This window comes from Melitaea cinxia, chromosome 7, assembly GCF_905220565.1.
Source record: "Melitaea cinxia chromosome 7, ilMelCinx1.1, whole genome shotgun sequence".
Classification (NCBI taxonomy): Eukaryota; Metazoa; Arthropoda; class Insecta; order Lepidoptera; family Nymphalidae; genus Melitaea; species Melitaea cinxia.
Genome location: NC_059400.1, coordinates 13353772 through 13380927, shown reverse-complemented (window position 1 = coordinate 13380927; position 27156 = coordinate 13353772). Strand labels below are relative to the sequence as shown.

The 27156-nt window shown below is 33.2% G+C and overlaps 1 protein-coding gene across 1 annotated transcript; it reads right to left on the bottom strand.

Moving 5' to 3' along the window:
* Positions 1 to 411: 411 nt before the first annotated feature.
* LOC123654846 (slit homolog 2 protein) lies at positions 412 to 2871 on the bottom strand. Its single transcript, XM_045590713.1, has one exon. It carries the CDS (start codon positions 2869 to 2871, stop codon positions 412 to 414), a length of 2460 nt encoding a protein of 819 aa, XP_045446669.1.
* Positions 2872 to 27156: the final 24285 nt, after the last annotated feature.

Below are 27156 nucleotides of genomic sequence, written 5' to 3'. Positions count from 1 at the left end.
TGCTCTGCAGCCGTCCTCCTTACACTGTAATAAAAATGTTCCTCTTAATTTCTTTAAAAATGTGCTAAAAATGTGCTCAAATGCTCTATATAAATATTAATTTAATAGGGGACATGTATCACGCCTTGTACTACATAAATAATATTTTTGCTTACTTGAAGTGAAACTGTTGTTAATAGGGAAAAGTACTTTAGAACATGTGTATATTTATACATACCAGTAAATTTTATTGTACTTATGATTTTTAAAAATGTATATATTTAGCGAACATTAACGATTACTGCGGAAAATTCTTAAAAATATAGTAACGATACATGTTCAAAATAATTTAATGTATATTGAATACTCACATGATTGCTACGTTAGTAGTGAATCATATTCGAAAGGTGTTGGGTCGGCTGCTCGTAGGTGTCACCACAACACACCTCCAGATATATTCGACACTTCTATTTGGTCCTCCAAATCAGCATTCCAAGCTCTTAGTTGCCTTCTTTGATATCTCAGACGAAAACTAACCCAGAGTATTAAAGAAATTAGTATCAAACATATCACTGCAATCATACCTATGTACTGAGCGTAGCTGGTATGTGTATCTTGATAAGACGAATATTCTAATCTTATATTTGGATTTATTGTGTTAGCTTCAGTAGTAATTGGTTCTCGATAATCATGATGTTCTGTAAATTCTATTGATCCTGTTGTAGAAAGTGGTGTATTTAATCTCTTCCCAGAATGTTTTCCTCGAATATCATTTTGATCATTGCGAACTTTTTTAGGTTGTTTAGTCGATAATGGTAAATATGGTTCGATATCGAGAAATCTATGATCAACGTTGAGTTGATCATTTTGAATTTTATTTTGATCCAAAATTTTCGATGACTCCCGTATCTTGACGTAAGTTGTTTCATTAAAATAATCGTTTAACAAAATCTTATTTTCATTCCTCGATAGTCTTAAATCTTCTATTTTTGTTGTCGATCCATTTAATTTATTTTTTACCGTTTCATTGTTAACAGTTAAATCATCGTTATGTTTAGTAAGAGAATTATTTAGATTATGCTTAACTCGCTCACTTTTGTTATTCAAATAGCCATAATAACGTAACAGCTTGTTAATCATTTCAGTACTATACAAATTTACTGGAGGCAAGCTCTCACTTATAGTAAAAGTTTCTGGGAATGTACAGTTGTATTTAGATATTTCGGGTTTCGCTTCTAAAGTTGAATAGTAGCATGTTTCACCAAAAGTACCAGTTTTGTTCGAGTTCATCCAGTCAGATAGCCATAACTCATTACTACAATTTATCTTGTTACCGTGCAATCGTAAAGTTTTTAGTTGACTTAAATAAAATAACAAATCATTACGAATTTGTGAAAGATTATTCATTCTTAGATCCAAATACTGTAAATGCGAAAAAGCTGCTAAAGCCGCTGAGTCAGATAACAATTGTCTCGCTAAGCCAGGGCTAGATTGAAGGTGGAGCATCTGTACGCTCTCAGGCGACGATAGAGGAAACGAACCATCTTGTTCAGGTACAGATATATTTAAATGACAAAGCCTGAGGTCCCGAAGGGATAAAGGTCCATCGAAAGTACTCGATGATAACAATTTAATTGGATTATTTGATAGATCTAACATTTCGAGTGACAACAAATCTTCAAATACTCCATCTTGAATATATTGTATTTGATTACATTTTAATAGCAAAATACGTAAATTAGGTAAATCCTTGAAATCAGGTTTCGTTATATTTTTAATTAAGTTTTCATTTATCGATAGATATTTCAATCCATCTGGCAGTGACCTAGGTATTTCCGCAAGAAGATTCTTATTTAAATTTAAAAACAGTAGCATTTCTAATCTTCCAAGCGAATCGTCCTCTATTGATAAAATCTTATTATCAGAAAAATCGAGAGATTGTAATAAGGGATAACTATCGAGATCCCCGCACCTGATTGATATTATTTTATTTCCAACAAGTGACAGAAAGCGCACGGAATGTGTGAACGCTTCAGGAACTTGGCAAAGGCCGGTTCTCGATGCATCGATTTGTTGGAGTCTGCGGCCGGTACCAACTAACAATTGTGTATCCAACTGTGTAATTCCTAAATGCGGGTTATCTGTGAGGAGCAACCTTGCAAGATTTGGTAACTGCTGTAAAGCCCCCGCAGTTACCTTTCTCAGGTTGTTATGTGATATATCCAAGTGTTGAAGTAGCCAATTGTTAAAATAGTTAGCGTGAATAAACTGTATATTGTTTCTGCTTAAATTGAGATGTTGAAGATTTTTGAGTGGTGTAAAAACATTCGTTAAAATTGTTAGATTATTTTCAGACAAATCCAGAGTTTCTAATTTTGAAAGTCCGACAAAACTGTTCTCATAGATTTTATTAATTTTATTTCTTCTTAAAATTAGTTTACGTAAGTTTGTAAAATTATTAAATAGTTCTTTGGTTACAGATTGCAGTTTATTAGATGATAAATCAATTACTTCTACATTATTAAATTTTATATTTATTCGTAACTTGCTAATACTATTATTTGTCATTGTAATTGAAAACGTATCTAGATGAGGAAAGTTGAAGTCAATCCTGCTTGTGTTGCACGTACTTTTATATTGTATCACAACTTCTGTGAAAGTTCTACTAGTTTTGTTTTGTATCCAATTATATAGCGTCGAATCATTTTGACAGCAAACTTCCACGTGATATTTATTTACACTCTCTTTAAAAGATATATTGTAGGAACACATTTGACATGACATTGAATTGTTTTTACAGTCACATATTTTGGGACACGCCGATATTAAATTAGTTACTTGCCATGATATTATAAAAAAAAGTAGAAAACATTCCTTGAATGAAGAAGCCATTTTAAAAATAAATATCCTTAGTTAAGCAGGATTAAAAACTAAATGGCACTGAAGTTGGCGTAATTGAAACTTGTTATTCCAGGAGAAAATGCGACTACAGTCTCTTTTAACGTTGCGTAAGTGAAACATAGTTGTCATCGTAAGTTCACAGCACAGTCACTTTCAAGTTTTCACAGGCTCTAGCGCACCACTGTCACTCATGGTCACTTAGTGCTCACCTGGGTTAGACGAAATTGTGCTAAGACACTACGAGGAGCGACACGCGTGCTAGCACCAAGAGCTACGAATCAGAGGCCGTCGGTATTTCGTAGCGGTATCGTACAGTAGCGCGGTGTCTAAAAGCGGCGGGCTGGCGCCGACGAGTCTGGCTCGGAACTGCCTTAAGCGACGGACAGTCGCGCGGCGCCGGCGCTCTGTGACTCCGCTTACAGCCCTCAGAGGCTCATTTTTATTTAGTCAACTGACTTCTACGCCGCCACTATTTATATGTCATACGCCGCTGGCTGATACGATATTTTAAGAACGTTAGTATTTGGGAGTGTGCGCTATATACCTCCACCCTATATTAGGTTACTTCCAATGAGCATGCTCGATGGGAAAACATGATTTGAACGTCCGATAAGTTATTAAAAATAGCCTACCTTTTTGGCAAAGGGAATGGTTGAAATCAATTTAATTAGATTTATATTTAATACCAAACATTAGTCATTTATTGCGCTATTTTAATACCTATTACGAAAATAAACTGTGAACGAGTATTTTACATAAAAATAAAGACTTTTTGTTTTCATTGAAATTATTGTAATATTATGTGTTGTATACACAAATCAAATCATTCAATCGTCAATCGTCTCTTTTGGATTATTTTCCTTAGACATTTACTTTAAATGTCAAATCTTAACTGAGGAAAAGTTACTTGATCTATTTATGTCATGAAAGTCAAATGACGCAAGTACTCAAATAGCATTCACAAAAGTTGCTCTCTAGAACGCTATTGAAGGCGTCTTTATTATGTCCTTAAATTTAGATTATTTCAGTCCTCGACCCTTCGACATTATACTAAACAAACAGTAACTACCAGTAAAAGTATCTAAAGAGATTAATGCTTTTACATAATTATAAATATTCATAGTTGTATAAAAATAGAATAAATTTAGAAATAGAATTTTTACAAAGAGAGTCATTTAAATTCAAACGCTCTTTCAAGTACAATGACGAAATATTTTAATGTATAAAGAGTTTTCTTAGTTTTTTTTTTTATTATGTTTTATCTATCCCAAAAAACGTAAAAATTGAAAATTCTAATAAGAATCAGGGACAGCAAACAAACAATCTATATAAACACATAGTAATCATTATTAAAGGTTATCGTCAAACCCCATACGTATCAGAGACAAAGGGTCTTCCATCCAAAATAATAATGTCATGTGGAATTGACAGAATAATATATTCTGCCTTGAGTCGACAGAAAATATTTCCTGTATATGAAATTATTACATCCAGAAAGTTCCATCTATTTCTAAGGCCACCTTCCCCACATACATTTATTAAAGTGACCCACGGCTTACAGGCCGCGAAATAAATCATAGTCAGGAAGTGGCGAGTTTTTGCGGTTAACCGAATAAAAAAGGAAAATGCTATTTCAACAAACAAAAACGTTTCATACACTCAGCCACTTATTAGATCTATCGTCGGGCTTTTCGTGCGAACCATTTGTATTATTTGCACGATCATTTTAATTGACGCAAAAATTAGATCTCCTTTATTTTCTAAAGAAATTAGATCATTCAGGGGTCGGTTATCGTAAACGAACACTATCAAATGCAATTTGGCAGCAAAAAATTGGTACAAAATAAATGGAGAAAGGAAGCTTTATAGGCCATTAGTGAAGGGTAACAGCAAACTGTAGGTGGAACTAAAATTGCGCCTTGGGTGGAGCGAAATCGCTGTCATTAGGGTAACGAGGGCCGCTGACGCAGCGGGAGCGCGCTCGGCAACTCTTTAGCCAGGACCTAATGAACCGGCCTACCCTTGGCAGTCCGCCGGCACTACACTGATTACTCTCGAAGTCTGTTGCTTCAAAGGTATTTCGGCGCAATTAAAAGTTTAAGTCAGCTCCACGGACTGGTAATTATGGTATGTTCGAACTGATGAATAAAAGAAATAGCGTACCAAAGTTTGAACGGGAATGAACAATACCACTAATTAAAGGCCTAAATTTCTAAATCATTACTAATGCAAAAATATAACAATTATTGTTAAGCTTTTGAAGTTGTTTTCTATAAACGATAATTCTTTTTTAATTAAGAATCGGCTTAGTCGAAAGTTAATAAGCTAATAATTAGCTACGTATACCTGTTTATTTTAATAAACAGGTTATTTTAATAAAAAAATAAACAGGTATGACGCCGCGTTGGCGCAACGGTTACAGCCATGGTTTGTACCTGTTGCGCTGGCGGTTGCCGGTTCGATTCCCGCACATGACAAACATTTGTATTGGCCATACAGGTGTTTGCCGTGGTCTGGGTGTTTGTGCAGTCCTTGTGGGTCTCCCCACCGTGCCTCGGAGAGCACGTTAAGCCGTCGGTCACGGTTGTTATCATGTACACCCGCTAGCGATCGTTACTCATAGTAGGGAATATATCCGCCAACCCGCATTGGAGCAGAGTGGTGGATTAAGCTCTGATCCTTCTCCTACATGGGGAAAGAGGCCTATGCCCAGTAGTGGGATATTACAGGCTGAAGCATACCTGTTTATTTTAAGTTATATAATGATGCAACGTTTTGATCCCAAGATTTAATTAATGTTAATATTATAAAACATTTGAAGTATAATGAATAACAATAAATTACAGAAGTATATAAGTGTCATAAAATAATTTTCTTTGTCGACGAGCCTGTGCCGTCATGCCAGATGTGACTTAGGAGAATGGGGCAATGTCGGCAAAGTTAACATGATACCAAAACACAATATCGATGTGACGTAAGTATAATCTTTCTTAGAAACAATTTTTTACTGAAATATATCAAAAATACATTATTATATCCTTGCCTTTGCATCGCAATATATTTATTAAAATATAATATACATACGGAAAAATAGGCATTTATTTGTTACTCGTAGTGATTGACATTCCTCAATTGATTTTTTTTAATGTCACTAGGTCGGCAAACAAGCATACGGCTCACCTGATGGTAAGCGATTACCGTCTCTTATAGACGTGTGCAACAACAGAAGCATCGCAAGCGCATTGCCGACCCAATCCCCAATCCCCCCAGGAGCTCTGGTCACCTTACTCACCAACAGGAACACAATAATGCTTGAAACAGTATTATTTTGCTGTGATCTTCTGTAAGGTCAAGGTACTACCCCAGTCGGGCTGCTCCATATTTTGAGCAGGAAATTCCTGCTGTGCCCTACCTCAGTTGAATGATGTAACACTCAGGAACGACTACAAATTAATATTTCCTAAATACCAGCTCAGGAAAAACCCCCGGCTACGTTTCAATCTCTGCCTTTAGTGAAGTTTAAAAAAAAATTACCATACGAGCTTTATATAGTAAAGCCTATTATAACATCAATGAATACTTTAGTGATGAGAAGGCATGGGATTGAATAAAGCTCAACCAGGCTATGTCTATGACCCGCCCTGTAAATAGATACAGTTACCAATCTGTGATCAAATGTGGCATTGGGTTATTTTGGCATACACGATTGGCTGTCTCGTGTTTGTCCTGATCGTTTCATGGTCCTACTGTTGCTTTTTATCTTGTAGGTGACTTTAATTTTTTTTAAAAAGTACCGAGACTCTTTTTCTCTCCGTTTTTTTTACACTAGGGTCATTACTTTCAATTAATTCAAAACCGACGAGTAATACAACGTAGATCGACGAAAAAATAGTCAAGTAACTACGCGTTATCAAAGATTACTCAAAAAGTACTTATCAGATCTCGATAAAATTTATATGTAACCACATGATAAACATCAGCTTTCAATTAAATTAAAAATTATCAAAATCGGTATACCCAGTAAAAATTTATTGCGGATTTTCGAGAGTTTCCCTCGATTTCTCTAGGATTCAATCATCAGATCCTGGTTTCCTTATCATGATACCAAACTAAGGATATTCCCTTTCTAATAAAAAAAGAAATTATCAAAATCAGTATATCCAGTAGAAAGTTATGCGGTATAATACAACGTAGGTCGACGAAAAAAGCGTGAAGTAAAAACGTATTATTAGATATAACTCGAAAAGTAGTTGTTAGATCTCAAATAAATTTAAATGGGACCAAATAATACACCACCTTTCGATTAAAAAAAAATTGTCGAAATCGGTCCACCCGGTCAAAGTTCTGAAGTAACATACATTAAAAAAAATACAGTCGAATTGAGAACCTCCTCCATTTTGGAAGTCGGTTAAAAAGTATTTTGTCCCATTAAGCATATTTGTATGTAAAATGGCAGTTTATAACTAACCACACCTAATGAAATACCGATCTAGTAGAAATTTTAGAATGCAAACGAAAAAAAACTTTATTATTATAAACATTTTTGAATATCATATCAAAAATTGACCGCTCCAGCGTGGTTCGAACCCGCGTCTCCGACTTACCGTGTCGGCGCTCTAGCCAATTAAGCTATGGAACGATGCACCCGCTCGAGCGAAATTTTCGATATGATGATTTTTATATTCGGTTTAAGCGAACCGTGGCGCCGTCTATAGTGAGCTCTTTACAGAAACCCGTAACTATTCAAAGTTTCATATTACAATGAAAATCTTTGACAGGAGACGACACCGTGCTATTTTTAATATCTAAGATTTTATTTTTGTGTTACCCACATTAGGAATTCTAAACATTTTTGAATATCATATCAAAAATTGACCGCTCCAGCGGGATTCGAACCCGCGTCTCCGACTGACCGTGGCGGCGCTCTAGCCAATTAAGCTATGGAACGATGCACCCGCTCGAGCGTTATTATTATAAATATTTGTTTTTTCTCAGTGTATGTCCTTGAGATCATCCTATCACGCCTCGAAAAATACTTCACGCCGTCAGTGTCGTTTGTCATCTCTGACATCTTATAATATTCATCATGAACTCGTGATAGGGAAATTCTCCGACAGCTCGTACTGGAATAGCGCAGTGTATTAACCCTCAAGCTTCTTCTATAAGGAAAAGAGACTATTTATTACCTCAGTACGACATTTACTGACGATTTTTAACTGAGGTAGGGCACACCAGGAATTTCCTGCTCAAAATATGGAGCAGCCCGACTGGGGTAGTACCTCGACCTTACAAAAGATCACAACAAAATAATACTGTTTTCAAGCAGTATTGTGTTCCTGTTGGTGAGTAAGGTGACCAGAGCTCCTGGGGGGCGTGGGGATTGGGTCGGCAACGCGCTTGCGATGCTTCTGGTGTTGCAAGTGTCTATAAGCTACGGTAATCGCTTACCATCAGGTGAGCCGTACGCTTGTTTGCCGACCTAGTAACATAAAAAAAATTACAGGCTAATTTCAATTGATATAATCGAAACGACTACATATTTTTAACCAAAACAAAATAAATTGCTCTGCTCCCACCAACTGCCACGCGCCTGTAATGCTCCGGATATTACTGACTTCTTATAGGCTTCGAGAACTGCTTACCACAAGATTATTTGATGAATATTTGGCACCCTTGTGGCATAAAAACCAGATTTCGATGCTGGAATCTTCCTTCTTTTAGTTTCTTAAGTCACCCGATGAAAGTCGGTGAAACTGTTCTCTTTAAAGAGTTTTGAAAGTGTTTGAAATAAAATCTTTTGGTCCCGTGAAATGCACTATTAATAAAGTCCGATTACTTTATTTGCACGTTTTAATAAGAAATTCAAAATGTATGACATATTATAGACATGTACACAGCTAGCTCTACATCAAAGATGTCATAATCTATACAAATAAATTTAATTGGAGTGTCTGTTTGTAAAATTAAAATAACCGCTTTTTATTACATCACGATACATATACCAAAATATAATCATAAACGATATATATCCCAAAGTAACGCTTTTTACAATTTTTGTCTATCTGTCTGTTTGTTTCGACTGATCTCTGAAACGGCTGGACCAATTTTGACGGGACTTTCACTGAAAATAGCTGATATAATAAGGAGTAACTGAACAATAACTTTTTTGTTAAATTCCATGCGAGCGATATCGCGCGCACAGCTAGTATGCCATATAAATAGGGACACCATTATAACTTAGAGGTATAAAAAACAGACTACAACCTAGTGTCAAATGCAGATCTAAAGAAAAAAAGAAAGAAAACATATAAAGAAAAATTTTCATAAAAGTCGCTCGATCCGCCGTTTCGCATGAGTTTTGTAACAAACAATGTGATGCCCGATTTTTGGAGTTTACTCTTTAATAATCATTATTTTTTTTTGAATATTTTTTCTAATTTTTGATTTTCATATAAGGGCTGGTATGAAAAAAATATGAGGAGTAAAATCTACTGAACGAATGACATCGTGACGTTTCGAGCGACCGCGTTACGAGAAAACCCAATAGGGCTCCTATCTATAGGTGGGGTATCACCGATAGATGGCGTTATTCGATCGATTTATTTACCATTTGATATGGTATCCATCTTTTTCGTAGACTAGTAAGCCTTTTTTGTGCCTATTTAATCATTCGGTTAGAAGGAGTAAACTCCAGTCATGCGTCGGAGCTGACACAGACATTTTATATATATATATATATATATATATTTTACATAGTGTGTGGTTAAATGGATGTATAATTCTTCAGTATAATAACACGCAGCATTTATTTTTATAGTATGGTGTAATTATTTATATTCTAAAGTGTATACATACATATAATCTCACGTATATTGGTCGGAAAATAAAGTGAAGATGCCACCGAAAAGGTAAATTGAGCTCTTGCTGAACTAAGTGGCATGTCTGTTTAAGGCGTAAAATTTTGGTTTATAGTGTGTTTTCTTTTAGTTGTTTATTTATTTTGTTTGTTATTTTATTTTTTGTTTTTGTAATTTTGATTTGATTAATTAATACATATTTTTCACTGTGTTTGTTTTTAATTAATTTTTTAATTTTGAATCAGTTGTGTAACATTTTTCATTTTATTTATGTGAGAATCGCATCGTTAATATTTTATACATTGTTATTATAACGAATAGAAAATCGACTAAGTACAAGTAGAACATCAAGATACACGCACGACAAGCTTAGTTAATACATACTAGTACCTGGGTGACCGAGCTTAGCTCGATATTTTTAGTAAATCGTGTTTTTTGGAAATCATATTTAAATACGAATTACATATTTATAAAATATGAATAATATTTTTTTACCGACATAATAATAAATAATAAGAACTGGTTATTTAAATAAAAAATAAAATTAGTTTTCTAATTGCACTCGTTATTTTTAATATGAAGATTTGAACCGTGGTCTTTTCGGTTGATCGCGATCGGCCGATTTCCCACCTGAGCTATTACAACTTTATTGACATTTGCGAAATTTACCTTCGTATTCTAACGATATTGTAGCCATAAACAACATTTTCTAAAAATGAATCCTAGCTAGATTTTTTATCTCCCCCGAAATCCCCTGCATACTAAATTTCATGAAAATCGTTGGAGCCGTTTCCGAGCTATATTATATACAAGAATTGTAAGTTAATAGTATAAGATATCTAATGCTGCACATCTTGATCGAATAAAAAAACTCTGGCTAGTTCTTATATGGGGACCACGTTTAATTTATTTTGTTTTTTATTCTGTTGTATGATCAGTCCTATCCTGAAGTTTCAAGCCAAAGACATCTATCATCATCACTCACTGAAATGAGAAATGCATAAGAAAGATTTTTGATTAATATATTCGTACATAAGTAAAACCTTATTTCTAGCTGAGTTTGTCGAGTAAATGATGTGCATAAATTTGTAACACAGTATACGATATTTTTATAAGAGGTTGACAGTGAAAACGAAAAATATACCATAAACTTTTATCTGTTGGATACCGTTATATATCAGAAGGGTTTAACAGCAACCAATAAAAACCCGTCTTACTTTTAAAAGCTGAAATTCAACCATTTGTCTGTGTTCTGTCGCCTGTGAACGAACGAATAAAGAAGTAACAGGGATAGGGTTCTGACGAAATATTTCAGGTACATTACTCTAATAATAACCATATTTAAGGTATGACCTCCTCAAAAATTAATAACAAAAAATTACCAAAGGACACAACGATAATTCTCTCGATAGCTCTATCGAGACATTCGAAAACCCCGAGTCAATGATAAATCAGTTTACGCGTAGTTAATCGTTTCGTCCGAAGTGTCGGTAGCTGAAACGCGAAGAACGGTAAAAGGGGTCGGCGGTAAAAGCGGTAAAACTTTATTACTCGCTTCGCCTCTAACCGAGAGTCGGGATACGAAATGAGGCCTATTCTCATTAACCCCGACGCTGCCTCACTTTATATCAACTTACGTTACTGATATTTTTATCTTCATGTTTATCTACGAAGCGATAGAAACGAGATTGCTGTTTCAAAATTTTATATAAAACTTACAAAAAATGTATTTAAACATTTACGTGATAATAAATGTTCGTGAGTACTCAAAAGAAATAAAAGTTATCCGTGCATCCAATGATACAGTAAATAGGTTTAAATAAAAATATAACCGGTTATATTACCGCGGGGACTAAAATTTCCATTCCTCGTGAAATAGCGTAGCTCCATTACGCCTTATAACTTATTCATTTATAAATAAGGAGAGAACATTCATCTATGATAAATGTTGTTTGAAATAACACATAACAGCATAAGCGTGTTCACTTTTACAATTTCTTAATTATAATTATTCATACTTTTATATTAAACTTTTCTTTAAACGAAGTATATGGTAGTAGTATACAATTATGCTAGTAATATGCATTTGCGTGTATGTTTTTGAATTGATCGTCAAAGTAAAATATCCGCTCTTTTACAAAATATTTTTAAAGTTTATCTGGAAACCTCAAAATTCAGCAACTACTATTCATCCATAACAGCTCACACAAACACACCCAAAAATCTTGATATCGATGCGGGCCTTGTGAGCTGATAGTTCCTAAAGCTGCGTGGATAAATGAGCCGGTTACCCCATGGTGACACAGCTTTCGGGGGCAACCGAAGTCGGTCTCATCGAAGTTGTCAACCAGCTGCCTTGTATAGGCGGTTAAAATCTGTTCGGAATGAGGTACTGTAAACCTTACCTGACTACCAATATCTCACATGAGTTATCCTGCAACATACCTTAGTTCCATGGGTGTTGTATATGCCATCTGCAACTTTCTGTAACTTATATTTAAAGTTAAAGAAAGTTAAAGATAACAAAAACTAAAATTTAGATTAGAAGCTGTCAAGAAAGTCACATTACAGAGTTTAATTATCTTCTTGCAAATGACACTCTGGTTTTATTTCGAATTATTATAAGAATACATTATAATTTTTAATTATATCATCACTGCAGCCTATCGCAGTCCACTGCTGAACATTGGCCTCCACAAGTTCGCGCCAAAAATAGCGTGAACTATACTGATATTTTGAAACACCAAACAAATTTTATTAAAGTTTATGTTACCTCTACATTTTGAATACTGTTTTTAATACAACTTTTATTCCTGTTTAGATTTCTAAACTAAAAAATTATGTGGTGTTATGGGACACCAGGTAGGAACGAAGTTCCTTCTGATAGTGTAGAAGCAACACAATTTGATGTTGAATTTAATACATATTTTATATATATTTTCTAGTTCTTGATTTTTTTTTTTATTTTGTTGATTGGTTTTTAATTAAGTACATAAAAGTATTTAGGAAATTTAGTATTTTAGAAAATAACAAATACCGTAAAATAAAATAAATCAAACAAAATAATAATAATAACAATAAATCACTACTAAATGAAAAAAAAAGCATGGCTTTATTTATTTTTGTCGACAGTATAAAATTACATAAATAATTTAAAAAAAAGGTTTACTAGTAATATTTTAGTTTTACAAACGTCATATTATACAGTCGTGTGACTGATATTACGTCACTTCCGTTATATATTTTTTTTTTCTTACGGTTTTAGTATCACATTCTTTTCAGTTCGCTCGCCCAGCCAAATGTCAAGCCTGCCGTAAGGAGCTTCGTTCCAAAAATGTATACCAAATCAAATTTACGATGTCAAAAACATATTTTTTTACTTACGACCAGACTAGGGTAGCATAGAAGCATATGGTCCGCTCGATGGTAAGCGGTTACCGTAGTCGTCAATTATATTTACATAATCCACTAATATATCACTATATGCAAAATAATAATACATATTAATAATAAAAATATAATATAATATAGTGCGTGCGTACAAAGTCAACACATGTCAGAAGTGAAACTTCTTTGGAAATTAATTTTTAAGTGTCGTTTATATTTATGCAAATCTAAACCTTTAGATTTCCGTTCCAACGCCATCGACAAAAACGTTGCCATTTCATCCGTAAAAGTTTTACCCTCATGCGACCAAAGAAGTTTAACTTCAATAAAAAAATTGAAATTTCAAACAATACAGAATACGAAACTTTATTGTCGTAGCAACGATTACTTGAGTCTAGGCGTAATTATTTTGATTTCCCTTAACTACGCGTGTTCTATTTATTTCGATATTTATACAATATTTTTTTTTTTAAATCAACCTTTCTCTCTCTTGTTCATCTATACATTATGATTTATATTTCTATATGTATTTTTGAGTGCAATAAAGTATATAATATCATTTATGATCCCAAAAAATATCCCACATATTCCCAAACAAAGTAGAAACACACACTCAATTATAGTGTTACATTGCTCAATTTACTATTAATTATTTTCCTTCTCTTTACAGCCACATAATATGTGGCTCAAGATAAGATCATGAATATAGAAAGATACACGTTTGCTACACTTCAATTAGTGATGAGGAAAAGTTTAAGAGCATTAAAAGAGCTTTAAATCTTACCTGATGGGTTCAAATTTACAGACACTGGTAAAGGGAAACTTTACTTTTAACTCCATTTCAATTTTAAATATATGTAAGTGTACTTAGGCTATATGTTGATCATGTACTTAAACATCATGCAGGGAGTACTTAGCAAAGTGTGTGTTTTACTTGAAATACAATGCGGTCCGTTAAACAAGTACTTGTAACATTTGTTTGAATTAACGAACCTGAACGATGCTTTAGAGATTATTATTTATAACGCTAATTAAAAAAAAAAAAAAACAATCTTATCGTACTAACGTAAAAAAGCATAAAATTGCTTAAACTGAAAGAAAAACATACGGTAGGGAACGATCATAAGGAAAACTGAATTTGTAGAAGGTATTAGGTAAAGATGAAATCAATACATGTTGGATATGTCAGTATTAACTAACTACAAAATTGTATCACAACGCTTAATTTTCCAAGATTTAATAAGATTGTACCTGTATTTAAAGATAATTTTCTGAAGTTTTCAATTTATATGAAAATACAAGTGTTATTTGGATATGCGGGGAGAATTTGTTGAAACTCATCACGTGATTGATGGAGGAGCTAATGAATCTGGAGTTCCTACTTTGACTACTTTCATATACAGCCAAAACCTGCATGTATGGCCTCTCCTCAGTAATCGATTGATTATGCTGAATCATGATTTAAATCAAGTAATACAAGTAGTAAATATAAATCTTAGATATATCATATAAGGACAATAAACGGTATGTTTACAATATTTAGATTACTATAGAGATATATAAAACGCCGTACAAAAACATATGAATCAAGAAAGTCAGTTATATTGGACTTTGTAATTTATCTACGTAAAAATATTTTGATTAACTTAAACTTTCGCAACGACTTCTGTGTTTATGAGTATAATACTGGTCATAAATTATGACCAGTATTATATAGTTTTGGAGTTTTAATATTATAACTTTTATTATAACTTTAAGAATCGATTTTCATATGAAGCCCCCGGTATGAAAAAAATATGAGGAGTAAAATCTACTGGAAGAATGACCTCGTTACGTTTCTCGTAACGCCATCTATCCTGTAAAGTCTTAAGGTGTAAGAATGTTTACTAATAACGCCGTCTCGACGTAGTGTATCATCGATAGATGGCGTTATTTGATTCTTTTATTTACCATTTGATATGATATTAATCTTTTTCTTAGACTAGTAAGCCTTTTTGTGCTTATTTAGACAGTCGATCTGAAGGAGTAAACTCCAGTCATGCGTCGGAGCTGACACACCCATTTTTTTTTAATAAATAATAATTTGACTGAGCAAGAGTTTGTTTGAGCTGGTACTGCACTAATTAATGACAAGTTAAAGAATGGAAACATCAGTTATAATTACTCGATACATATATATATACATAAAATACTCGAGATTTCGATAGAAACAGAAGTGTGATAAAATAATTTTTTCCTTTAATAAATTAATTATTAACAATGATTGTACCGATAATTAGAGAAGTAAATATCATGTCGAAAATAATCGGCCCGAAACTCAGCAATTACTCTTCTAAAAAATTGTCAATCTTTATAAATTTTGTCATGTCTTTTACGAAATACAGCGCCACTAAACCCACATATTTTTATCATTAATATAATAATATATTAAAGACAATAAATCAAAAGCTAACCCATAAACATTATAAACAATTAATGCCTAAGATCCGTAAAAAAAATCACAAAACAAACATTAATAAGCAGTGGTATGACTATTCTGATACGATGTACTCATAAGAATAATGGCCGTAATATAATGAAAATTTGTTGAAAATTTTTAGAGTTTCGTAGGTATTGTTATTTAAGGTGAAAACATTTTAGAATAATTTTATCGTGAAATTCGTCTTCATTAAATATATATGACATACTTAGCAAAGGTCAGCATTTAATCAATCAAACCCGTTCAAAATTCACGTAGGTGTGTATGTACATGACTTGAAATATGAGAACTCGCCCGATAGGTATTTTGTATTCGGTTCTCTTCACAGTACTGACTTATTGCCCGCCAGATAGCTAGCTGCCAAAATTTATATTCTGCGGTAATTCACCTATTTGACTCATATGTTTAGTATTCAAAGAAGGCGTCTTTAACGTGCACGTAGAAAATTAACACTTATATGTATATATTTCAAACGCACAATATGGTTGTGTATAAGATCTACATTACTGATTTAGAAGCTTCAGTAACAGTCAGAAATACCTTAATAACCTATCTAACCTCAATAAAAACCTGATTTCTCAACACAACATAGTTATTTATTCTTAGAAATTATTCATTACAATTTATTGAAATTTATGAAAATATAAATTTAAAATCTGTTCTCTGATATAGAGTAAAAACAAATAATAAATAATAAAATATAAACTAGACAATTGCCGTCAAAGATTATAGAGATACGTTTTTCTGTAATAAATCATAATGAAGTTAATAAAAACAAATTTCACTGATTTTTTTAACGTTTTTTTTATGTCAGTAGGTCGGCAAACAAGCGTACGGCTCACCTGATGGTAAGCGATTACCGTAGCTTACGCCTGCAACACCAGAAGCATCGCAAGCGCGTTGCCGACCCAATCCCCAATCCCCCCAGGAGCTCTGGTCACCTTACTCACCAACAGGAACACAATACTGCTTGAAAGCAGTATTATTTAGCTGTGATCTTCTGTAAGGTCGAGGTACTACCCCAGTCGGGCTGCTCCATATTTTGAGCAGGAAATTCCTGCTGTGCCCTACCTCAGTTAAAACGTAACACAAATTAATATTGAAGTAAACTGTTATTTAATTTTAAACAACTCAGCGTACATTGTGTTGAAAATACATCTACATATAAAATTGGTGTAAATTTTAAATCGCAGCGCAGCTCACGTACAAAAGATACTCGTCTCCTGCAAAATAAACTTCACCTCATACAAGATGTTTCATTATTAACGGCCTTAAACACAAACAAGTGTACGCTTCTGAACAATACTCCCGTGTGCGCTACAATGAAGTAAAGATCACTTTAATCTAAGATATTAAATAGCTCTATCCCTTTTTAACCAACTTCCAAAAAAGAAATATATTTTTTTTTTTTTTGAATTTTACCTCATAACTTTTGACTCAGTGGACCGATTTCGATGGTTTTTTTTTTAATCGGAAGAGTCATGTAGTCCTATTTAAATTAAATCGAGATCTGACAAGTACTTTTTGAGTTATATCTAATGATACGTATTATTAGATATATTTTGCTTGACTATTTATTACCTACGTTGTAACTTTTCACTGAGTGTACCGATTTTGATGATTCTTGTTTTAATCGAAAGGTGATGCTTGTCTTGTATTCCCATTCAAATTCGATTGAGATTAATGACTACTTTTTTAGTAATGTTTGATAACGCGTATTTACTTGATTATTCTTTCGTCTACCTACGTTGTATTACTTGTAGGTATAATTGAAGTCGGTTTTTTTTCGTTTGCGAGCAAACACTATTAAACTGCTTGGATTTAACACGATTTCTTATAAACTCAAATACTCAAAGTCAAATGAACTCGACTTTTTTTTTAATTTTGTGAATTATTATACTTTAGTTTTAGGGTAAGCAAAAATTAACATTAAAATTAATTAAATAAATAAATTAATATCTACACAATACACACGGTCACACGGAACACGGTCGTCTGTTCCTAAAGTAAGCAACTTAATGCTTGTGTTATAGGTAACAGCCGACTGATATAGCTACATTTTTTTTTTCGATAAACATACTTATAATAATACATATATGTATAAACATATAAATAAATATGTATATTATACCCAGACTTGGGGTGGGAATCGAACCCACAACCCTTGGAGCAGAAAGCAGGGTCACTACAAACTGCGCCAACGGGCTAGTCGAATTGAAAAACTATTTCTCTCTCTCGTATTGTCTACAACAATCAACACTATTAAAGGTTCCACAAAAGGTACTTTCATTTTATCCTTATATGTTTTACGACTTGGTAGATGACACAACAACATAAAAAATAAAATATTGTCACTCACCGCCGACGCTTACTTTTATGTGATTAGATTGTATCAAAATCTGATAGAAAAGTGTATATAAAATACATACGAAGCACCTTTGGAAACGAGTTTCTGCTCCAAAAAATACCTTTATTTTTTATACCTTCAGAACTATGTCGCTTTCCTTTTTCGACCTTATATATAAAGAATAAATATAAAATTTACTTACTAATTTTTATAGGCTTGTAGCGTTGTATTTACAATGACTTCAATAGTTTCCACGGCTCTTAAATATAGAACCGTTTTAATTATTATTTACCCCTTTTTAATCAATAGTCCAAAAATTATGTTTCATGTTTTACACCTTAATAATTGTATTTGCTTGCAAAAAACCGACTTCAATTACATCGACAAGTAATACAACGTAGATCGACGAAAAAATAGTCAAGTAACTACGCGTTATCAAAGATTACTCAAAAAGTAGTTATCAGATCTCGATAAAATTTAAATGTGACCACATGATAAACATCAGCTTTCGATTAAATTAAAAATTATCAATATCGGTATACCCAGTAAAAAGTTATGAGGATTTTCGAGAGTTTCCCTCGATTTCTCTGAGATCCCATCATCAAATCCTGGTTTCCTTATGGTACCAAACTAGGAATATTTCCTTTCTAACAAAAAAAGAATTATCAAAATCGGTACATCCAGTAAAAAGTTCTGAAGTCACATACATAAAAAAAAATACAGTCGAATTGAGAACCTACTCCTTTTTTGGAAGTCGGTTAAAAATGACTTAGTGGGTGAATTTCTAAAAATTCTTTCTTAAATGACACTTATAATATACAATCAACATCCTCTTAGAATTTTAAACTTCTTTTGAAATGGAATTTTATATGTAAGTATAGAAGATTACTTTCATCATATATTTTATGAACTAAGATTTTCAGTTGGTCTCAGGCAGCGTACTGACATAAACAGAAATATATTAATATTTTTTTATCAAATCTTGAAATCAATCAACGGCAAATTAACTACTGTTTATATGTATAATATTTTATTATTTATTAAAAGTAAGGCCATATTTGAAGATAAATAATTTTCTATATGTATTTAATGTTTGTCTTTTATTTATTGACACTATTATTACCTTTTTCTTAGTAATAAATGACGTATTGCAATTTTTTGTATATTTAATAATTTAATTGACTGTTTATTATAGCACTATCTAATATTGATTTACTTTGTCTTCACTTTCTTACGTTATACTGTTGTTGTTTAATATGCCTATTTCTGTTCAAAGCTGACTGTTTTATACACTGTTTTTCATTTTATGGGCTTTGTCTGAATTCACTATTTCTTATTGTTATTACAACATCTCAACTTTACTTACAATAAATTACAGAGAATTAACTCAAGATCTTTTGTTGTTACTCAAGAAAGGCTGGAGACATATACTGTTAGATAAAATAAAGAATTGTTTCACGGTGAGCGAGGTATTTGCAGATAAAATATTTATAAAATCGAAAACTTTTGGCAGAAGCAACTTCTATAATGTTTCTTCGTAACGAGAAATAATGCTTGCTGTTAACTGTCAAAATGTTTCTCGCTACTTTTATTTGAGTTCTGTTACTTTTAAGTTAGCTTTTGTTTAAAAGATACGAACAAAAACAGCCATCTACGACTTATTCTATACCTAGCTTTTACTGTGAAAACCTAAACTTGTGATATTTTTTATTAAATATAACGGACTTCCAAGAAAATAAAACACTGAAAGCTTTAGTGTTTTCATATAACGAAAAAGTATTTAAGATAAACTACTAATTTAGGTATGAGGGAGGTAGGTAGGTAGGTTAGGTTAGGTAGTAAGGCAACGTAGGTAGACAAAAAAATAGTCAAGTAAATGCACGTTATCAAAGATTACTCAAAAATCTCTGATGAAATCTCGATCAAATTCAAACCAAACTACTCGTAAAAGACATGTATCAGCTTTCCATTAAAAAGAATCATCGAAATCGGTCCACCCTGTAAAAATAATAATATACCTCATACAACCATTAGATACAACGTAGATCGACAAAAAATAGTAAAATAAATACGCGTTGTTACACATTATACTTGTCAAGTCTCAATTAAATTTAAATGGGACCACATGACATGCACCAAATTAGGTTTTTAAAAAAAAATCATCGAAATCGGGCCACCCAGTCTGAATTTTTGAGGTAATGTACACAAAAAAACAGTCGAATTGAGAACCTCTTCCTTTTTTGAAGTATGTTAAAAACTATTATTATCGTGATGAAAATTAAAATTTTATATGAAATTAATTAAAATAATAAAACTTTAAAATCAAAACATAAATTAACGCTTACTGTCCATATCGGCTTAGTAAAGAAAAAGTAAAGTAAAAAAAAGGAAAGATAAAGGAGTGAAATCAAATAATGACTACATATTTCATTGTTTTAATAAAAGTCTATTAGTTTTCGTTGTCAAATTCAATCCACCTTCAATTACATATTTTGGCTAGTTGCTCGTAATGGATATTCTGTTGTAAAATAATAGCTTGGCTGAGATTTCCTTGTCAATATCGGTGTTGCAGTGAGGCTTTCAGTCAAATCGGTTTGAGCTCTGAACGATTCACCCATTGACGTAAAGGTTAAGGTAAAATTTAGTAATTTTAGAAATGGTCTCAAACATTCCTATTTAACATTTGAAAAACTAAATAAATATATATATATATATTTGTATACGCATATAATATATGATTTGGGTATTAATAAATTAGGATTGACGAGTAATAACATAGACAGATAAATATATTTTAGACGACATATTTATGGCCTACGGTCTACAGCCCTACACAAAGGTTTGTCGTGAGCGAAGATCGAACTCGCGACCGCAAGCGCAAAAGCCACTTCTGTGACCTCTAATTTTTGATTAACTAAATTTATTATTTTAAATTTCTGTTTTTTGACTTGAAAATGTATTGAAAAAATCCGGATATTTTGCAAGGAATTCTAAAACTTGTATCGTCTTCCAACCTGTAAAGAAGTAGAATACCAATTTAATTTCCAGACTCCTTTTTCTTTATAAAAGAAGAGGCCCAGCAGCCTGCAGAGGCAACTGGCCAGGCAGCTTAAATTAATTTTACTCACACGAATTCCCTAGTAAGCTGTTATGGTAAACGGTAACGTGATTATTATATCTATAACAACTTGCATAAAATATTAAGACCATAAATCGATCCGCTTCCCACAGAGCTCTTAGTTGAGCAAACAAGAGTAAATTCACGTCCTTTCCGAGCGACGCGAGCGAATATAATATCTTTAAACAAAGATGAGATGATAACATTTTCTACATCGAACTAATCCGAAGATAATATTACGTTTCTCGTGACCAGAACCATTGAGTCGTTGCTCTAGAATTCTGGGTTAGTTAATGTTCTATACATTCTTATTATGATCATTGGACTGTCTAAAAAATTTTGCGAATGCTAAGGATGCTTTTTTGTTTAAAATACGATCGTATGTGTGTGTGTGTGTTTATAATATTACTAGCTGTGCCCGCGGCTTCGCCCGCGTTGCAATTAGTATGTCACAAAGTTTTCCCGGCAAACTTCCAGTGAAACTCTCATCAAAATCGGCTTAGCCGTTCCGTAAACCTTCCTCTTGCCAATGGTGGAGCCCTCTCTCCAATAGTGAAACTGCATGAAAATCCGTTCAGTAAATTTTGAGCGAATCGATCACATACACTTTTGAGGACTTTTTTTTATAATACACTAAATGTTGCCGCGACTACGTCCGCGTGGTTATGAAGATATGCATTACTATTAAGATGTTTAACGCAAATTATTTTTATTTCAGTCACTTGAAATGCTTATCAGACTGAGTAACTTTTTAAAAGGCACAATTTAGTAAAATTTAATAGTTATTTTTATAAAACCTCTCTATACACCACATTTTTAGTTTTATTTTCAGGCTGTGTGTGTTTCATATAAACTATCAAATCCAATTAAACCCCCTTAGCGGTGGAATATCGTAAAATTCCTTCTTAGCGGACGTCTGCTAACTATAATCTACCTCCCTGCTAAATTTTATCTTTGTCCAACCTGGATGGATATACCATCCAGCGGTTTTTGATTTCTCGTGATGAGTGAGTTAGTGACCTTTCTCTTTTATATATATAGATTATGATACATTATTTGAACACCTCTTCACCATCTATGTAGCATATATTTTAAATTTCAAGTCTCTTCAAAAACATAAGACTTTCATACAAACTTCCGACCCCCGTTTTATCCCCTTAGGGGTCGATTTTCGTAAAACCAGTTCTTAGTGGATGTCTACGCCCTATAAGGAACCTACCAGCCAAATTTTAAGTTTGTAGCTGTTATAGTTTCGGAGTGATGAGTGAGTCAACCTACCATCCCCCGTTTTAACTCCAAAAGAGAGTTGATTTCTAAAGATACCTACATTATTTGGTCACCTTTCTACTATCTATAGAGCATACATTTTAAATTTCAAGTCTCTTACTTCAAAAACATAGGACTTTCATACACACTTCTAACCCCCGTTTTATCCCCTTAGGGGTCGAGTTTCGTACAATCAGTTCTTAGTGGATGTGTACGCCCTATAAGGAACCTACCAGCCAAATTTTAAGTTTGTAGCTGTTATAGTTTCGGAGTGATGAGTGAGTCAACCTACCATCCCCCGTTTTAACCCCAAAAGGGAGTTAATTTCTAAAGATACATCATTTGGACACCTTCTCATCATCTATAAGGCAAACATTTTAAATTTCAAGTCTCTTACTTCAAAAACATGGGACTTTCATACAAACTTCCAACCCCCGTTTTATCCCCTTAGGGGTCGAATTTCGTAAAATCCGTTTTTAGCAAACTTTTACGCTCTATAAGGAGCCTATCTGCCAAACTTCAAGTTTTTGGGTGTTATAGTTTCGGAGATTTCGTGATGACTGAGTCAACCTACCATCCCCCGTTTTAACCCCAAAAGGGAGTTTGATTTCTAAAGATACATTATTAGGACACCTTCTCATCATCTATAAGGCATACATTTTAAATTTCAAGTCTCTTACTTCAAAAACATGGGACTTTCATACAAACTTCCAACCCCCGTTTTATCCCCTTAGGGGTCGAATTTCACAAAATTCGTTCTTAGCGGATGTCTACGCCCTATAAGGAACCTACCTGCTAAGTTTCAAATTTGTAGCTGTTATAGTTCCGGAGATTTCGTGATGAGTGAGTAAACCTACCATCCCCCGTTTTAACCCCAAAAGGGAGTTAATTTCTAAAGATACATCATTTGGACACCTTCTCATCATCTATAAGGCAAACATTTTAAATTTCAAGTCTCTTACTTCAAAAACATGGGACTTACATACAAACTTCCAACCCCCGTTTTATCCCCTTAGGGGTCGAATTTCGTAAAATCCGTTTTTAGCAAACTTTTACGCTCTATAAGGAGCCTATCTGCCAAACTTCAAGTTTTTGGGTGTTATAGTTTCGGAGATTTCGTGATGACTGAGTCAACCTACCATCCCCCGTTTTAACCCTAAAAGGGAGTTTGATTTCTTAAGATACATTATTAGGACACCTTTTCATCATCTATAAGGCATACATTTTAAATTTCAAGTCTCTTACTTCAAAAACATGGGGCTTTCATACAAACTTCCAAACCACGTTTTACCCCCTTAGGGGTCGAATTTCGTAAAATCCGTTCTTAGCGAATATCTACGCCCTATAAGGAGCTCACCTGCCAAACTTCAAGTTTTAGGTGTTATAGTTTCAGAAATTTCGTGATGAATGAGTAAACCTACCATCCCCCGTTTTAACCCCAAAAGGGAGTTTGATTTCTAAAGATACATCATTTGGACACCTTCTCATCATCTATAAGGCAAAAATTTTAAATTTCAAGTCTCTAACTTCAAAAACATGGCACTTTCATACAAACTTCCAACCCCCGTTTTATCCCCTTAGGGGTCGAATTTCGTAAAATCTGTTTTAGCGAATTTCTACGCTCTATAAGGAGCCTATCTGCCAAACTTCAAGTTTTTGGGTGTTATTGTTTCGGAGATTTCGTGATGAGTGAGTCAACATACCATCCCCCGTTTTAACCCTAAAAAGGAGTTTGATTTCTAAAGATACATTATTTAAACACCTTCTCATCATCTATAAGGCATACATTTTAAATTTCAAGTCTCTTACTTCAGAAACATGGGACTTTCATACAAACTTCCAAACCACGTTTTACCCCCTTAGGGGTCGAATTTCGTAAAATCCGTTCTTAGCGAATGTCTACGCCCTATAAGGAGCCTATCTGCTAAACTTCAAGTTTTTAGGTGTTATAGTTTCGGAGATTTCGTGATGAGTGAGTCAACCTACCACCCCCCGTTTTAACCCCAAAAGGGAGTTTGATTTCTAAAGATACATTATTAGGACACCTTCTCATCATCTATAAGGCATACATTTTAAATTTCAAGTCTCTTACTTCAAAAACATGGGACTTTCATACAAACTTCCAACCCCCGTTTTATCCCCTTAGGGGTCGAATTTCACAAAATTCGTTCTTAGCGGATGTCTACGACCTATAAGAAGCCTATCTGCCAAATTTCAAGTTTTTAGGTGTTATAGTTTCGGAGGTTTCGTGGTGAGTGAGTCAACCTACTATCCCCCGTTTTAACCCCAAAAGGGAGTTGATTTCTAAAGATACATCATTTGGACACCTTCTCATCGTCTATAAGGCAAACATTTTAAATTTCAAGTCTCTGACTTCAAAAACATAGGACTTTCATACAAACTTGCAACCCCCGTTTTACCCCCTTAGGGGTCGAGTTTCGTAAAATCCGTTCTTAGCGGATGCCTACGTCTTATAAGGAGCCTACCTACCAAATTTCAAGTTTGTAGGTGTTATAGTTTCGGAGATTTCGTGATGAGTGAGTGACCTTTTGCTTTTATATATATTATAGATATATTAACACGATTGTAAAATTTTACTTTCCGAGGATTGTAAGACCATCAGGCAATTACGTCAAGATAATAATAATTTAAGAGAGTGTTGCTAAAATTATTAAAGTGTAAGAAGTTAATAAGATCATTGCAGGTACGCTGTAGTTAGTTTGTTCTATCACGGTATTATTTGCCCGCAAAATGTCTGACAGTAATGGTACTAACCATGTACTAACACTGTCGATCCGATGTAGATATTGCATGTCATTTATTGTATGTCATGTACATGTGTTAAAGCAAATCTATGAAAATAAGTATAAAACTAAGCGATGATGCAGAGTAGAAAATTGTACATTTAAATTATACATTAAGCAATAAAGTCACAGGATTAGGTAGAAAAAAAATAAAAATAAATAAAAAACAGTACTATTTAAACAAAGTTGTCTGGAAAATAAGTCACATGACATTTATATCTGTCCGATGTGCCCGACAACAAATCCTTTGTGCTGTACAGGATATAAATGACCCAATGACTTAGCAGTTATGAATTCGGTGTCCAAGCGTCTTCTTGGAATAAGAAAATTGTATATTGGGATATTATTATGTGTATGCTAAGATTTTCAATCTTTATAAAAAAGTAGCTTTCCGCCTGCATTACTGTTAATATTAGATATATTTTGATAAAAATACTGTGTAAAATATACATATATATATACATTTACTAAACGTACGACTACGTGACACTTTGAATAAATGAAGAAGTAAACGGTTTAATCATTAAAATAACAAAAAGCGACTAATATAAGACTTCAAATTTGTTACACAAATATAACGCTGGAATCGGAATACTGGTTCACCTTGAGAAAGAAATAATAATAGTGATGTGAGACGATATACCGATATGTCATAAAAGCAACATACATATGTACATTTCGATAAGTTAAACCAAGTAAATCAATAATACCACCTTCTATCTTCTTACTTAAAAGAAATTAGATATTATAAAAAAACCTGATGTCTTAAATGAATATGGCCGATGTGTGAACTAACAAAACTTCATTAAAAATATATCTTATTTTATTTTAGAAAATGCTCCTAAGTCCTTATTTTATTGTAATTTAAGGGCATCGTAACTCAGAAACATCGTTCAGTTAGGGTGTTCGTTAATTTTGGACAGGTAAGGGAAGTGACACCGACACAATATTATGCAAAACAAGGAAAACTTGACAGCTGAGCTAGATTATATCATGTCATACTCGTATTGTAATAGTAATTCATCTGACTACAAAACAAGGGTTAAATAAAATCTTCAATAAGTTTAGTTTTGTTGCTATAATTATGGGATTATTAAAACTACATACAACAAAAAATCGGTATACCCATATTTACTCCATAATTTGTGTGACTCATACAAGCTAGATGCTATGTTATCGATTTGTAAATAATATATAAATGTATGCATATTAGTGATGTACAAATATTTGCATTCGCGAATATTCTTTATTTTTGAATATTCACATTCCCATTCGCGCTAAACGATATGGAATCACAATACTACTGATAAGATTTATATTTTTTATTTATTTATATTACAATAAAATTACTATTCTGGTGAAGTAGTGCATGTAAGACACGGACCTTGGGTTTGTTTTCCTCTAATTTTTGTATCAAAACTTAATTTTGCGGATTTACTCATTGTGCATAGTAAATTACGTTAAGATTACTTACATAGAGAAAAAAAAATATTTATGTAGAGAAAAATGTCTATGCTCAGCTGTGGGATGATACAGGCTAGCACAGACTTGACTGTTCAGCTCTCGCTGGGCAACCGCCATTAAAAGTAAGAGCGTAGCATCAATATTGCTGTCGACAGTCATGAGACATATTTTCTTTAAAGGCCGGCAACTCACTCGCGCCTCTTTTTAATTTGCAGATGTCCACTATTATATTATATATAAATTATAGTTTAAATAAACTAAAAAGCTTTTATAGCTAATCGAACTAAAAAGTAGAAAATAATTTTTAATTACACAGAGTTTATATTACAGTAGTAGAAGATCGAACAATCAATCATAATTAATAACTTCAGAATAAAATTATAATAAAATTTAAGTTATTAAGAGAATAATTCAATTCAGAGTAAAAAACGTGGGGTGCATTTTACTATATTTTCATAACTTTTTACTATGTTTGTATAACTCTCCGCACATAGATAGTTGCAAGTAGAAGAATTGTTACATTTAATTATAACAAGCAGCATTTTTTAGTTTTT